Raw genomic sequence first — 15,271 nt, 5'->3', positions numbered from 1 at the left:
GTCCAGTAGCTCCTGCACAGAAATGAAAGAACCTGAAGAACAGTAAGTCTTGGGAAGCAACATAAACACCTTTTCAAAACCTATGAACTAGTTCTGTTGAATTGTTTCCCAGTTTCTTTCACTCTACCCAAAACACCAATGTTTTTATTTTGTTTCAGTGCCTGTGGTGTGTGGCGGTTTAAAAGGGGATTAAACTTTCAACCAGTAGAACTATATGTTGAAAGTTCATAGGTTCTAGCCACAGACAAACTATTTGTCATAAACGGTCATTCTTGTTAAGTATGATGCCTTTTGTTAACCTGATTCCATCAGACGGGGAATTGGGACTTGGTGTACTTTGACTAAATCAATAACTTTTGTGGTGACCCAGGAGTATTGGAAATCGAAATCATGTTGAAGCATTTTTGGCCAGGAGTGTGATGAACTCAACAAGTAGTTTTGGTCTCTTCCTGAAGTTGTAGTTTCACAGATGTCATCTTTCAACCAATTTGATTCATTCATGAGACAGTTGAGAAGACTGAATACTGCAAGCCCACGGGCACGAACAACTTTCTAGGAATAGTGCTGAAGACTTTGACTGTAGCTGCACCTCAAGCAAAGTTGTTTCAGTACTGGCACTAAGGTAGCAAGGGACATTTCCCTAGTGCACCCTGACCACACGTAGTGAGACAAATGTAACTCAGCCAATTGATGCCCGTCAGTTTATGTTCAATCTTCAGCAGCATGATGGATAATGGCATCAAAGCACTAAGAACTGGCTCTTAGCAAGCAATGATCTATTCATTGATGCCTGCATTTGGATTCTGTCAGATCTACGATGTTCCTCATCTTATCGTCATCTTGGTCCAAACATGGACAAATTATCTGAACTTGAGTGGAAAATGATGACTACTCTTGCTTTAAAGGCAACACTTTACCAAGTCTGGCCTCGTAGAAGCCTAGCAAAACTGCAGGCAGTTGAGAGTTGGGGAAAATTCTCTGCTGGTTTGGATCATAACTAACACAAAGGAAAATGTTTTCTGGTTGTTGGAAGCTAAACCTTATTCCAAGAATACCTCTGCGGGAGTTCCTCAGGGTCACGTCCTAGACCCAGTCAACCTCAGTACTTTGTCAATGACCTTCCCTCTATCATTAAGTCCAAATCCATTGGCAATTCCTCGGATATTGTAACAGTCCATATCAATCTGGAGTAACACTTGGACCATGGGCTGATCAGTGGCAAGAAACATGTATGCCACACGAGTGCATGACAATGACCACCCCCAACAAGAGAGAATCTAATCAGCACCTGTTAGTATTCAATGGTATTAACATTGCTAAATCTCCCTCTATCAATTTCCTCAGGTTTGTATTTAACCAGAGACTGAACTGAATCATCCAAATAAATACTCTGCACAGGAGCAGGTCGGAGATTTGGAATTCCACGGTGAATAACTCCACTCTTGTCGCATCAAAGCATGTGCAAGGCACAAGTCAAGAGCATGATAGAATGCATTTTACTTGCCAGGATGAGGGAATGTCCAGCAACACTCAAGAAACTTGACACCAGCCAGGCAAAAGTGGTCTGCTTGATTGTCAGAATACCTAACACTTTCAATGTTCATATCCTCCGTCACCAATGCAGAATGGTTTTTGTCTGTGCTGTGAACAAGGTGCACTGCAATAGCTTAGACCAGTGCCTTCCAAATCCAAAACTGCTTCCACCTGGAAGGACATGAGCAACTAATATATGGGAACACCATTACCTGCAAGGTCCCTTCCAAATCCTACACCATGCTGACTTGGAATTACATCACCTTTTAGCGTCATTGAATCAAAGTCCTGGAACTCATTCCCTTACAGAACTGTTACTGGAACAACACCATTTGGACTGCAGCAGTTCAAGAAGGCAGCTGGAAACCACCTTTTCACAGCAATAAGAATCAAATGCTAGCCGAGGTATCAATGTTCACATCCTATAAATGAATGAATGAAAATTGGATTTCCTTTGTATTTGGTGCACTGCCAATTGCTTAACCATGTCAGCAAGCATCCTAAATGTTAGGACATTGTTACCAGTTGATTTTCCTTCATCGAGCAGCCAGAATCACTGACTTAGGTATATCTACTGTTACAAAAAAAAAATCAGCATACCTGTTTTTAAAATTTTTAGAAAACTTGTGTTTTGTATGATTGTAGAAAAATTGATTTATTTCAAGTTTTGTTCAAATGTCTGGAGTGAATATGTCATTGAAAGGTATGAACTTTGGAAATGTTTAAAAATGGCTTTCTAGATATCATGTAACAGGTGCTAGCTCTGCTATAGAGCTCAGTGGAGATTGTTGTAATGTAAGGTAGCTGATTTATTTACATTTTAATTTTTTTTAGAGTTTGGATTTTGAACTAGTGCCATGTGAGCTTTCATTTGTGTGTATGTATAATTGGCAGTATTTCTGGAGGTTTTAAAATAAACCGTATGAGTGAAAGGGAAATCTCTTGGGATGATAACAGTAATTTGTTTGCTTTAGGATAGTTTCATGTGCAGACAGAGTAAATGTTAAAGAGCATTAGTTTGCTCTTTCAGCTTTAGTTTAAAATTAGTTAAAAACATCAGGAATTGGTTTTGTTTTCTTCGCTAAGGGAAATTCCATAGCTTGAAAAGCCTTTGATTTCAATTTGTAGAAGTCCTGGTTGAAGTTAAGTATGTGAAGCAGTTTCTCCAAGAGAAAAGGCATAAGTTCAGAAAAGTTAGAAAACATTTACCTCGGTGTAAGGGTTTTATTGAAAATTCCAGACCAGAAGTGTTTCAGTCATCAAAGGGGATTATTTGAAGCTAGAAAGGTTGATAAGTTCAGTTGTATGAATTCTCATGAAAGAGGCTATCAAACTGTCAAGACCAGGAATTGAAAGAAACCATTAACTTAATCTTATAGCTGTGATAGAGAAGGGACTTCCCTCTCTCATTTGAGTATTGTAAACTAATCGTCTTGGTGTAGATGGGATTATATTTAACCGTATTGTTGTTTAGATTACTTACAGTGTGGAAACAGGCCCTTCGGCCCAACAAGTCCACACCGACCCGCCGAAGCGCAACCCACCCATACCCCTACATTTACCTCTTACCTAACACTACGGGCAATTTGGCATGGCCAAGTCACCTGACCCGCACATCTTTGGACTGTGGGAGGAAATCGGAGCACCCGGAGGAAACCCACGCAGACACGGGGAGAACGTGCAAACTCCACACAGTCAGTCGCCTGAGTTGGGAACTGAACCCGGGTCTCGGGCGCTGTGAGGCAGCAGTGCTAACCACTGTGCCACCGTGCCACCCACAGAACCCGTTGTGGTTCTGTTCGCCAAGCTGAGAATTTGTGTTGCAGACGTTTCGTCCCCTGTCTAGGTGACATCCTCAGTGCTTGGGAGCCTCCTGTGACGCGCTTCTGTGATGTTTCCTCCGACATTTATAATGGTTTGTCTCTGCAATATACCGGCCACAGCAGCAGACAGCTGGAACTGACAACCAGAAGCGGCAGAAACAACCCACTACAAATGCCGGAGGAAACATCACAGAAGCGCTTCACAGGAGGCTCCCAAGCACTGAGGATGTCACCTAGACAGGGGACAAAACATCTGAAACACAAATTCCCAGCTCGGCAAACACAACCACAACAACGAGCACCCGAGCTACAAATCTTCTCACAAACATTTTACCATGTATTTTGAAATTATATAAATTGTGTTTTATGCAAATAATTTGGTTACATTTTACTTTAATTTTGGTTAAGTTTCTATTATCTTGATTTATTTTGCATAATAAATGTTTGATTTAATGTTAGAGATTGCATCAACATTGCAACTTGTTTCACTAAAAAAAACCCACCTCACTTAAATAACTGAAACAAAATATGATCTATCAAGCCAGATTTCAGTCTGGGCCCTGATGTGTTTGGTAATGACATAACACTATTGAAACAGTGAGTGGCTTTGAAACAGTTCATTTGTTCCAGGTGTATTGGGGACAATAGTCTGTCCTATTTCTGAAATAACCCTGTTAAGTTCAGGATGAAACTTGCATGATTGGAAGAACTTCTCAATGTTGTAGGACCTGAGCGAACGGTGTCTGAAAGATTCCAGAGACAATGTTTCTTATTAATGACTTGATTACACATGTCAGAATATCAGCAACAGACTTCAGAACATTCTGCACTTTATCCTTTTACCTTAAATAAAAATCCTATTGGCCAAAGCATGTTTTTTCTTCAGAAAACCAGTTGCTACAGAAAAGCTTTTTCTCTTATTGAACAAAGTGTGTATGTGCAGTCTTTCCATGTGTATTTCGGACATATTTAGAGGGATAAACTTTTGTAAGTATTTATAAACATGCAAATTTTCTGGAGTGGCCTGTGGAATAGCGGGACTTAAAGCAATAGTGCATAACATAGTACTGCATTATGCATTATCTGGCATAGCAAAACTGATAATATGAAACTTAATACAAATGACATAATTATCTCACAGTAACCACTTTTCTCAATTCTGTTCTGAAACCCATATATTTAGTTTCTGCTGCTTTGTGTAACATCTTGCTAACTAATGCATCATGCAGGTTTCTGCTGCTTTGTGTAACATCTTGCTAACTAATGCATCATGCAGGTTTTGGTCAATGAATTTATCTCCAATTACAGCACATAATTGTTAGTTTATTACAATCTTCTATGATCCAGATTTTCAAGATTTGTAAGGTCCACCTTCTAGTATTATTGGATATAGATTTTTTTTTCAAAGTTTTGTTTTCATTGCTAAACTAAAATACCCATCCACACAGTTCTATATAGCTGATAGGGAGCTCAAAGCTGTTAATTCTTACAACAGAGAGAAATGATAGTCACTGTTTAGCAGTGAACCATTTATTCAGATGGTTTTGTAAATTTTTTTTCTGTTCTTTCACATCATCCTCATTTGACGGGAGAAAAAGCTTTCGGGTATGTTTCAACTGTTTCTGTAAACTAATCGTGTTGGTGTAGATGGGATTATATTTTAATTGTAACAATATCTGTACTACCTCTGTTTTTATTGTCTACTTTAAAATTGCCTGCAGTGAATCTGAAAAACTTTGAATGTGTACTTAACTGCTGTTATGCCTGTCTGAAAAGCAGAACCTAGTGCAGGCAAGAAATTAAAGTCTGAACCTCTAACCTGAATTCTGTGGTAACTGAGTTTTGTCCTTTTGAAGGACATAAATAAGATTAAACTCCATGGTGTTAACTCCAGTGTCTCCTTCAACCAGGAGGACCACATATTAAAATTGTTCATTTCATTCACTGTTGTGGAACCTACTGTGCACAAAGTGTCATCCAGTTTTTTTTTAAATTACAGATTAAAAGTGACTCTCTTTCCAAGTTCTTCATTCCTTTGACATATCTTGAGAATCTGAAGGGCTGTATTTAAAAATGTGGTGCCAGCATCATTTTCTTTTAAGCATTAAAAAATGTCTTGTTTGTTCTGTAGGATATTCCAACAGGGGCAGACAGTTGTGTGACGAGTCTTTCCTGTGATTCTACTCGTTCCCTAATAGTGAGTGGCCTTGGGGATGGCTCAGTCCGCATCTACGATCGGAGAATGGCTCCCAGTGAATGGTAGGTTTCAGTTCAGGTGTTCGTTTTTTAAATCTTGGGTGTTGGCAGGTGAGACTAGATTGGGTTGGGATATCTGGTCGGCACGGACGGGTCTGTTTCCATGCTGTACATCTCTATGATTCTATGACATTGTGCAGCATGGCTAAGTTGTTGGAATTTAACTTGCTTTGTTGCTGCTGTGCCAGCACAGTTATTGTTTCTGCAGTGAATTTTGCTTCTGATCATTACCAAAAGTTGAAATGTAGATTAAAGTACCCATGTTTTCTTAGCCATTAATGTTCTAAGCAGGTGGCTCATGCAGACTAGTGGGGAATATGGAGTGTTCAGATAATTACCTCTTCAAAAATAACTGCTTGTGTGTAAGTTTCTATGTATCCTCCAACTTTTTGCATGTTGCTCACTCTTGTGGGACTTTTTCGCAGAATATTTGTCTTGTGGTCAGGACACTACCAGAAGTAGAAATTCAAACTGCAGTATTAGCATGGTGCCGATTGGCTTTATCAGCATAAAAGTTTTACCCAATGATTTCAGAAATCAGTATTGCTTTTCGCAAATTTTCTTTTTCTAAACAACAGATTGATGATGTTGCCAATTTAATCTAAAAATTAACAACAACTTTTTGATAAATTGAGCCAGTTTTTTAGCCACATTCTTTCAAGAGAAAGAAGATTGCTATAGAAGAATTCCTTTGAAAGGAATGTCTTTATTGTGTGTTATATTCAATAGCATTTGAAATCTCATTTTTTATTAGCTATTCAAATTAGTTTCTAATCTTCTATTATTCAGTTGTTACCTAGCTACATGCTTTATTCTAGCATCTGTTATGTTTGATCAATACAATATTTCATTTTTATGTTTGTTCTGTTAGATAAGTCACATTCAGTATAATTTTAGAAGTTTACTTCAGATTGTGAAGGAGCAAAAGTGAAATTCAACTGAGTTTAAAAGGTTACAGAGCCCAGCAATGTGGGGAAATGGAATTGAAAGTAGTAGGTAGTAATTGAGGCAGGGTAATAAACCTAATGTAGCTGCATACAGCTGTGCAAAACCAATTGCATCACAAGATAAGCAAGCCATGTTTAAACAAGGGAGATGAATCATAATTCTTGAGTAAAATTTCTTCTCCATTGTCAGGGCGTCAAAGAACACTTCACCACTAATTAATTGTTTAAAATGTGGAAATTGTTGTTACTTTGATAAATGGTGATGACAACAAGGCTGAGATAAGTAAACACCTAAACTTCCAATGCTATTAGCTGAGTAAGCCAGTGACAGAATTCTACTGCTCCTCTTTGAGGCACCTTGGCATTGTTTCAAACATCCAGCGCAGGCAGCTGGAACCTCAGTTTATCTTATCTGAAAACCACCGCCTGTGACAATGCACACTTCTTCATTGGATAGTTTATGTCTGCTGAATGAAGCCAGAGTGCTGGCTTTGAACCAGGCTACTGGCAGTGGTGAGTTCCATTTATGTTTTTAAAAATCCTGAAGATTCAGGTTACAATAATTGTTTTTTTAGTTTCCATTCAATTGTTTAAAAGTTATATGATTTTCATCATGCTCTTTTTGAACACCTGTGACTGAACAGTGTGTAGTAGTTGCTAACAATACTGTCTTTCTGTTCTGAACCAAAGTAAAAAAGCGAACACAGGAGTGGCCGCTTTCCTGGCATTATACCGGTTGGAAGTGAAATTCGTTTGTTTAAGATTTAACTCCAGTTCTGTTGGGCACAATTTCACAACACACTGCTAAATGATTAGTTTTTCTGGCATGCTATAGGATAAGAAATTAAAATATCACCATGCGAAAGAGTGAAGCTTTAAGTTGCATCTTGGGGATATGTAATGGGCATATGATGTTACATCTAGGTAAGTTATGCCTGTCCTGAGAATAATTATTGTTAACACTGGGTACTAAATGTGAAGCTGTTGCAGTCATTATCTTTCACATTTGTTCAGCTCTTGGTGAATGCAGTATTTTGTATTCTTTGCCTGTGAGGGGGAATTGCACTTTGGTTATTGACATGGATTTTCTTTTACAGCCGTGTAATGACTTACAGGGAACATGCTGCATGGGTGGTAAAAACCTATCTACAGAAGTCTCCTGAAGGCAATATCATCACTGTGAGGTAATAAAGGATTGATATTTCTATACTGTTTATTTAGAGTTGGATTACATATTTGAACTGTAAAGATCTATCATGTGTAGATATAATTGCATTCATGATGGGTTTTGTGTTTGTAATATACTGTAAATCATTAAGTTTGATGCAATGCTAGTGATTAATTAAAAATACCTTCAGTTTTTATTAATGGACATATTCATCAGGGAGGTGAGATCTTTGTTTTTTAATTGAATTTGGCATCACATGGTGTACCATCACAGAAAAAGCTCATACATAATCCAGTAATTGAATGATAAAGTTAGTGAAATATTAAGTGTTCTAGTTATACTTTTTTACCACCATAATATGATCCCATTTCTTGCATGTTGTCCAACTCTGAGTAATTTGTGTCAGCTTAATGTGCTCTTCTCTGTTCAATTAAGTGTAAATGGAGATGTGCGATTTTTTGACCCGCGGATGCCTGAGTCAGTGAATGTAATTCAGACTGTAAAAGGATTGACAGCGCTGGACTTTCATCCGCAAGCAAATCTGTATGCTTGGTAAGTGAATTCAAATAGCACGGAAAATATTATTTTCATCAGGAGAACTGTCTGTCTAGGAGCCTTATCCACTTTGCATTTGTAGAGCATAAATGCTTATATGGTAATGCTAGCTGTGGTTCTAACCTAACCTCAATTACCTTGTCCTAGTTCCTAAATCAACTCTCAGTGCTCCTGTCATAATTACAGCCTCGTTACTGATTGGTCTGACATGACAGAATCATGTGAAGAATGAGTGCTAGTTTAGAATATGGTCTGTCTACTTTAGAATAAGCTTCAATCCTGGAGTTCCAACAATACTCAAGAAGCTTGACGCCATCCAGGACAAAGCAGACCACTTGATTGGCAGCACATCCACAAGCCTTCAGTCCCTCCACCACCAATGCTCATAAGCAGAACTGTGTACCATTTACAAGATGCACAGCAGAAGTTTGCAAAGACTCCCTAAGCGTCACCTTCCAAATCCATGACTGCTACTGTCTGGATGGGCAAGGGCAGCAGATACATTGGAACATCACCTTAACGTTCCTCTCCAAGCCACTAACCATCCTGACTTGGAAATATATCACCATTCCTTCAGTGTCACTGCGTCAAAATCCCAGAAGTCCCTTCCTCCCAGAATTTTGGGCGTACCTACATCACGTGAACCACAGTGGTTCAAGAAGGCAGCTCTCTGACATCTCAAGTGTACTGAGAGATGGACAATAAATGCTGGTGCATCTAGGATGCTCACATCCCATGAATGAATAAAAATAAGGGTCCATTTTGCTGTTGTTTTTGCCTTTAGAAAGAACTTGGAAATGTAATCTTGCCCCGTAATTTGTATGGTTGTTGCAAAATACCATGTATCAAAACTATTATTTTACATATTTTTTTCCATTTTAGAAATGTGAGAACCATTTTCTGGTCTCAAGGGCATCTGCACCTCTGGCAGAGAAACATTGGGAGACTTTACACTTGCATTATTTTTTACTTGGTAGCATCTAAAATCCACTATCTTTTTTTGAATTGTTTGTGGCAGGTGTGCAACCTCCACTAAGACCATGAGAAATAGGGACAGCAGCCCCTCAGCAAGACTAATATTCCTCACATCCACTTTCCTGCCCTTTCCATATAACCGGGAGAAAGTGAGGACTGCAGGTGCTGGAGATCAGAGCTGAAAATGTGTTGCTGGAAAAGTGCAGCAGGTCAGGCAGCATCCAAGGAACAGGAGAATCAACATTTCGAGCATGAGCCTGAACAAAGGCTCATGCCTGAAACGTCGAATCTCCTGCTCCTTAGATGCTACCTGACCTGCTGCACTTTTCCAGCAACACATTTTCAGCTTTCCATATAACCTTTTGATTCCCCTACTGGTCAAGAATCTACCTATTCCAACCTTAAATGTACACAAGGACTCTGCCCCCACAGCCCTCTGTGCCAAGGAGCTCCAAAGAGACTCAACTCCCTGAAAGAAGAAATTCCTCTTCATCTCTGCCTTAAAGTGGTGCCTCTTTATTCTGAGACTGTGCCCTCTAGTCTTACGCTCACTCATGAGTGGAAACATTGGCTCAGCATTTACCCTGTCAAGCCCACTATATGTTTCAATGAAATCACCCCTCATTCTTCTAAATTCCAGTGAGTAGAGTCCCAACCTGTTTAATCTTTATCCATAAGACAATCTTTCCCTACTGAGGATTGTCTTTGTGAGCATTCTCTGCGCTATCTCCAATGAAATGAAATCTTTCCTTTAAATAAGGGAGCCAAAACTGTTCTCAGTACTCCAGATGTGGTCTCACCAGCATCTTGTAAAGTTGCAGTAAGACTCCCTTACTCTTATAAACCAACCTCATTGAAATAAGGGCCAACATTCCATTCGCCTGTGTGATTACCTGCTGCACCTGTGTGCTAGTTATGTTTCGTGCATTAAGTATCCCCAAGTCTATTTATGTTGCAGCTTTATGCAGTTTTCCCCATTCTTTTTTTTTCTCCCTTCCAAAATGAACAACTTCACATTTTCCCACATAATACTCCACATGCCAACTTTTTTCCCATTTACATAACCTATCACTATCTCTCTAAACCGTTTGTATCTCTCTCTCTCTCTCAACCTACCTTTCCACTTAATTTCATGGCATCTGCAAATTTGACAACAGTGAATTCACTTTTTCCAAGTCATTAATCTATGTATTGTAAACATTTCCAGTCCCAGTATTGATCCCTGTGGAACTCCGCTGATCACTAACCTGAAAAAGAACGCCTTAACCTCATTCTCTGTTTCCTGCCCATAAGTCAACATACTACCAGTGGCAGTCCAAGTTTAGATGTGTATATTTTTAAATTTCTCATTATGAATGCAGAATCTAGTAGAAAGATATATTTGATCAATGGTCTTTTATTTGTATCACTCTGTACTGAAGGTATGGTTATCTTTACCAGATCCCCATCCTTTTCTGACCCCTTTTACAGTTTTGAATTGCATTTTTTTTCTAAAGGTTAGCAGTTTTTAAGTACACAATGTCTTCACAATAAAATAGAGAAATGTCAGCTTTCCTCAGTTGCTCAAGGACTCGAGTGCAATGAGTTTTTGAATAAATGACAGCTAATGTTCAGTGTTCTCTCTATTATAAATGCAAAGCTGAGCAAAGAATTGCTGTCTATACATTTACTGAAGTTGCTGAAATAATCTGATTTTCTTAGCATCAGCTATTCAACTATGCATACATGTAAAAGCACAGACTCATACATTTTAAAACAGAGCCAGTGTTAGACTGTGAAATCATTTTATAATGTAAATTGTACTTAAGATTGAGTTTAGCTTTTTAGAAGAAAGCCATGATGTCCTCACAAAGTCCTTTTTAATGCATTTTTTGAATATTAAATTGAGAAAATAAAATTCAGTTTAGTTAATGTTTGATTCTTGTGCATAAAATGCTATTTTTTATAGAATTATCCTGTAAGTGAGGCTGTTTGAAAGAACTGTTGAATTAGTCCAACTCCCTCGTTGCCTACAAAAACCTTTGCTTCAAATATTTATCCAGTTCCTTATTGAAAATTATTATTAAATCTGCTTCCACCACAGTGTCAGCAGAATTCTCTAGATCATTATTATTCACTGCATACCAAAAAAGCTGTCTTCTCATCTGGTTCTTTTACTGCTTACCTTTAAATCTGTGTCATCTGGTTACTTAGTCTTTTCAAGAGCTCTGTTAAATCTCCCTTTAACCTTCAAGCTCTATGGAGAGCAAATCTAACTTCTCTAGTCTTGCCACCAAACCAAAATCGAACATTTTGAACACGTTTCTAGTAAGTCACCTTTCACAAATTCTAAGCTTTGATTGTCCACAATACACTAGCTGGGAACAAAAATAGAAATTGCTGGAAAAGCTCAGCTGGTCTGAAAGCATCCATGAAGACAAATGACAGTTCACGTTTTGGGTCTGGTGACTTTTCCTCCCAACATCAGCTGGGACCTACTAGTAACTTATCAAGGTTTAGCATCACTTCCTCATTTTTGTATTTTATGTCTCTGTTTATGAAGCTAATGATCTTATTTACTTACTTAAACAACCTTCTTAACCTCTTGAACCACCTCAAAGATTTCTGTAAATACACAGCAAACTTCCCTGTTCTTCCACAGACTTTAAGATTGGACCATTTAACTTATAGTTCCCTGACTACCAAAATGCATCACTTGGCACTTTTCTGCTTTAAATTTCATGTGCCAGCCTGTTGATGTATTTTCAATCTCATCCTGAATTATTTTACCATCTTCCTCACTGTTTACTTCATGTCTGATAATATAAAAAACCTTGAAATAATTTCTTCTATTTGGGAGTCCAAATCGTGAATCAACATCAAAAAGAGCAATGTCCCTAACACCAACCATTGGGGTTACCGTTGCATAGTTTTCTTTAGTCAGAAAAACAACTGTCTGTCACAATTCTACTTTTGAACTTTAGCTAACTTTGTATCTTCACTGCCATTAGCCCTTTAATCAATGGTCTTTACTTTGTGAGTAAATCTCTTATGTACTTCATCAAATGCCTTTTGTAAGTTGATATGCATATCCGTCTCATCCCTCTCTGTTTCTTCCACAATCTGCGTAGTCAAATATGATTTACCAAATTCGATGGGCTAAATGGCCTAATTTCTGTCCCTATGTCTTATGGTCTCTTATTTAGCATGCACTTCCTTCTGAAGCCTCGTTACATTTGTCTCTTCTATGCATTCTGCCTAGAAATAGGGGCAGGGCTATCTGCAAGGTATTAAATGGGTTACTCAAGACTGTTCAAGAGTGGCTGAGGTGGAGCTCAAAGGTTACAGACAGTGGGGAATCAATGAGTGTGTGTGTGAGAGAGAGAGAGAGAGAGAGGGGGGTATGTAGACTCCATGTTCATCAGTGCTGCTCCTATCTCTACTGATGGGAAAGCAATGGAACTACATTGTTCTGCATAGGGGACTCAATGAGATGTCAAGATCAGTCTGATGTCCCTGTGCATTAAAACTGAGGCAGAACTTTTAGGAATTGGCAGGAAGCTAAATGTTGGAGTCAGGGTCATGTCATCAGAGTTATAGAGGCTCGAAAGAAGCCATATGTCACTAACAATTCAGTACAGTTGAGTTGGGTGATTGAATAGCCCTAAATAGGATTCGCTTATTACAACTGAGCAAAATTAGAGCTCAGAAAACTGAAGGGCAATTCTAGCTTGGCGAAGCTAGCTGTCAGTGAAAGGTTAGAGTTGTCCCTGTGAATAAGCACTGCAGTCTGAGCGTACAGCCAAAAAAGGATGATTGACCAGAACAAAAGAAGTATTTGAGGCAGTCCCTGATGAAATGGCTGTTATGATGAAGTTGTAAGACCAGATGAGCAAACCTGTGATCCTTTAAGAAGTTTAAAGATATTTACTAACTCTCCATGTCATTAATACCTAGAGAGAATGACTGAGAAATCTATGGGTCAGTCTTGATCACATTTAGAGTCATAGAGATGTATAGCATGGAAACAGACCCTTTGGTCCAACCCAGTCTAGTCCCACCTGCCAGCACCTGGCCCATATCCCTCCAAACCCTTCCTATTCATCTACCCATCCAAATGCCTCTTAGATGTTGCAATTGTACCAGCTTCCACCACTTCCTCTGGCAGCTTATTCCATACGCGTACCACTCTCTGCGAGAAAAAGTTGCCCCTTGGGTCTCTTTTATATCTTTCTCCTCTCACCCTAATCCTATGCCCTCTAGTTCTGGACTCCCCGACCTCAGGGAAAAGACTTTGCCTATTTACCCTATCCATGCCCCTCATAATTTAGTAACCTCTATAAGGTCACCCCTCAGCCTCCAGAGAAAACAGCCCCAGCCTGTTCAGCCTCTTCCTATAGCTTAGTGCGGGATATTCATGTACAGTCTACTACCCATAATTACTGCATGTTAATTCTGGCTATTGGAGTAAATGTTGTACATGTACTGTGTAGATTGTATTACTGTTCTAACGCTGTATCGTCAAATTTGTTTTTTCAAAGCTGGAGAAACTTGTGACATTTTTCTCTTCTTAATTGCCCTCCATCACACACTTTGCTATTTTTTTCCTGGTCCTGTATCAGGTTGTAACATTAATTTGGCAGTCTGGTCCAGGTTAGTGGCACCTTCTTTGGAGAGAGAAACCACATTTAAGGTTTCAGTTCTGATAAAGAACTACTGACTTAGAATATTACTGTTTCTGTCCCCACTGATGCTGTTAAACTCGTTGAGTCATTCCAACATTTCCTGTTATCATGAACCACCTCCTTTGGTTGGATTTTAATTTCTGTATCAAGCCAGAGAGCTTTGTACACAGATGCTGTTACTGTCCACTTCAGAGGAAAGTGTATAGTCTGTACCTTATCTATCGCTCATTTGATAGCTTTTTATAGATTGTGTGCTTTTTCATTTGCATTCATTGACGCCACTTCCTTTTCCAACTCACTGAAGTTAACCTTACTCTGCTTGAGTATTTCCACGTGACTCTTCCCTGTCTTTCTCCATTTCCTTAACTAATCTAAACCAAATAATGATATTCAAACCCTAATCATTTCTGACTTTGCTCACGTCATTGCGCAGTAACCTTGATCTTTTCCTCACGTACTGACAGCAGTAATCCCAAAAGTGTAGCATTTGCTTTCTGATATGTGATTGACCTAAAGTGACAAGCATGGGAATGACTTAAAAATTTATATTTTACAGCTAAAATGCTGAGCGGTTTCCTTGCCAGGTTATTTCAAACGCCAAGTAAACTATGTCTCAGGTTAGAAAGGGGTCTGTTTTAAAAAAAAGAACTAAAACTCAGTGTTAATTACAGTTAATATAATATGATTAAAGCAGCAACTTTAACATCAGTTTTGAGGTAGTAATATTTCCAAATCTATGAAGGAAAACTAACCAAGTATGATGGAGAAGTGACAGCACGAGAGTTGATGTTTCTCCTTGGGGTTAATGCTCTTACTGAATCATTATTGACTTTAAGAAAGATGTACAAAACCAGATGGTTTTTTTTTAGAAAGACAAGATAATTGTTCTGCTCATCATTCTTCAGTGGTTTAACACTAAATTTCTCATGGCAGTAAGTGATGTCGAATTGTAAGCATAATGTTTTTATAAAAATGTACCTTGATTTAAGGAAACTTAATTTTATGAAGTCTAATTCCTTCACTGTTATACATCCTACACACACACCAAATGTGTTAGCATTCATCATGCTGAGTTGAAACTTTTAACTGTAGTAACTTTTCACGATGGTATGGCTGAGATCCTTCCTTTTCAGCGCCAATGTCACAAATCCACCTAGTCCAAATAACATGGACTGCCAGGGGAAGTCAGATTGAGGATAGCAGAGGTTCGGGTGAAGAATTTCCAAACCCCCCTTAGTGATAGGAGTAGTGCAGAAGATGGCAAATGTTATTCCCAGGTTCAAAAAGAGGGAGGGGATAAACTGTGTGAAGGCCGACTTGTGAACACTTCTACTTTCATTTCAAATTCAC

At 38.7% G+C, this 15,271-nt stretch overlaps 1 protein-coding gene across 1 annotated transcript in view; it reads left to right on the top strand.

Annotated features, from left to right (window-relative positions):
- The window catches only part of rptor (regulatory associated protein of MTOR, complex 1), a 383,050-nt gene that overhangs the window by 360,852 nt on the left and 6,927 nt on the right, over window positions 1–15,271 (top strand). Inside the window, exons 30-32 of the mRNA XM_060844826.1 lie at window positions 5,488–5,615; window positions 7,657–7,743; window positions 8,163–8,279. Of these exons, the coding sequence (XP_060700809.1) occupies window positions 5,488–5,615; window positions 7,657–7,743; window positions 8,163–8,279 (332 nt within the window). The remainder of the gene's footprint in view (window positions 1–5,487; window positions 5,616–7,656; window positions 7,744–8,162; window positions 8,280–15,271) is intronic.

The sequence above is a fragment of the Hemiscyllium ocellatum genome, chromosome 25 (genome assembly GCF_020745735.1).
Source record: "Hemiscyllium ocellatum isolate sHemOce1 chromosome 25, sHemOce1.pat.X.cur, whole genome shotgun sequence".
Classification (NCBI taxonomy): Eukaryota; Metazoa; Chordata; class Chondrichthyes; order Orectolobiformes; family Hemiscylliidae; genus Hemiscyllium; species Hemiscyllium ocellatum.
The sequence above is the reverse complement of the archived record's forward strand: the minus strand, read 5'-3'. Positions and strand labels throughout refer to the sequence as shown.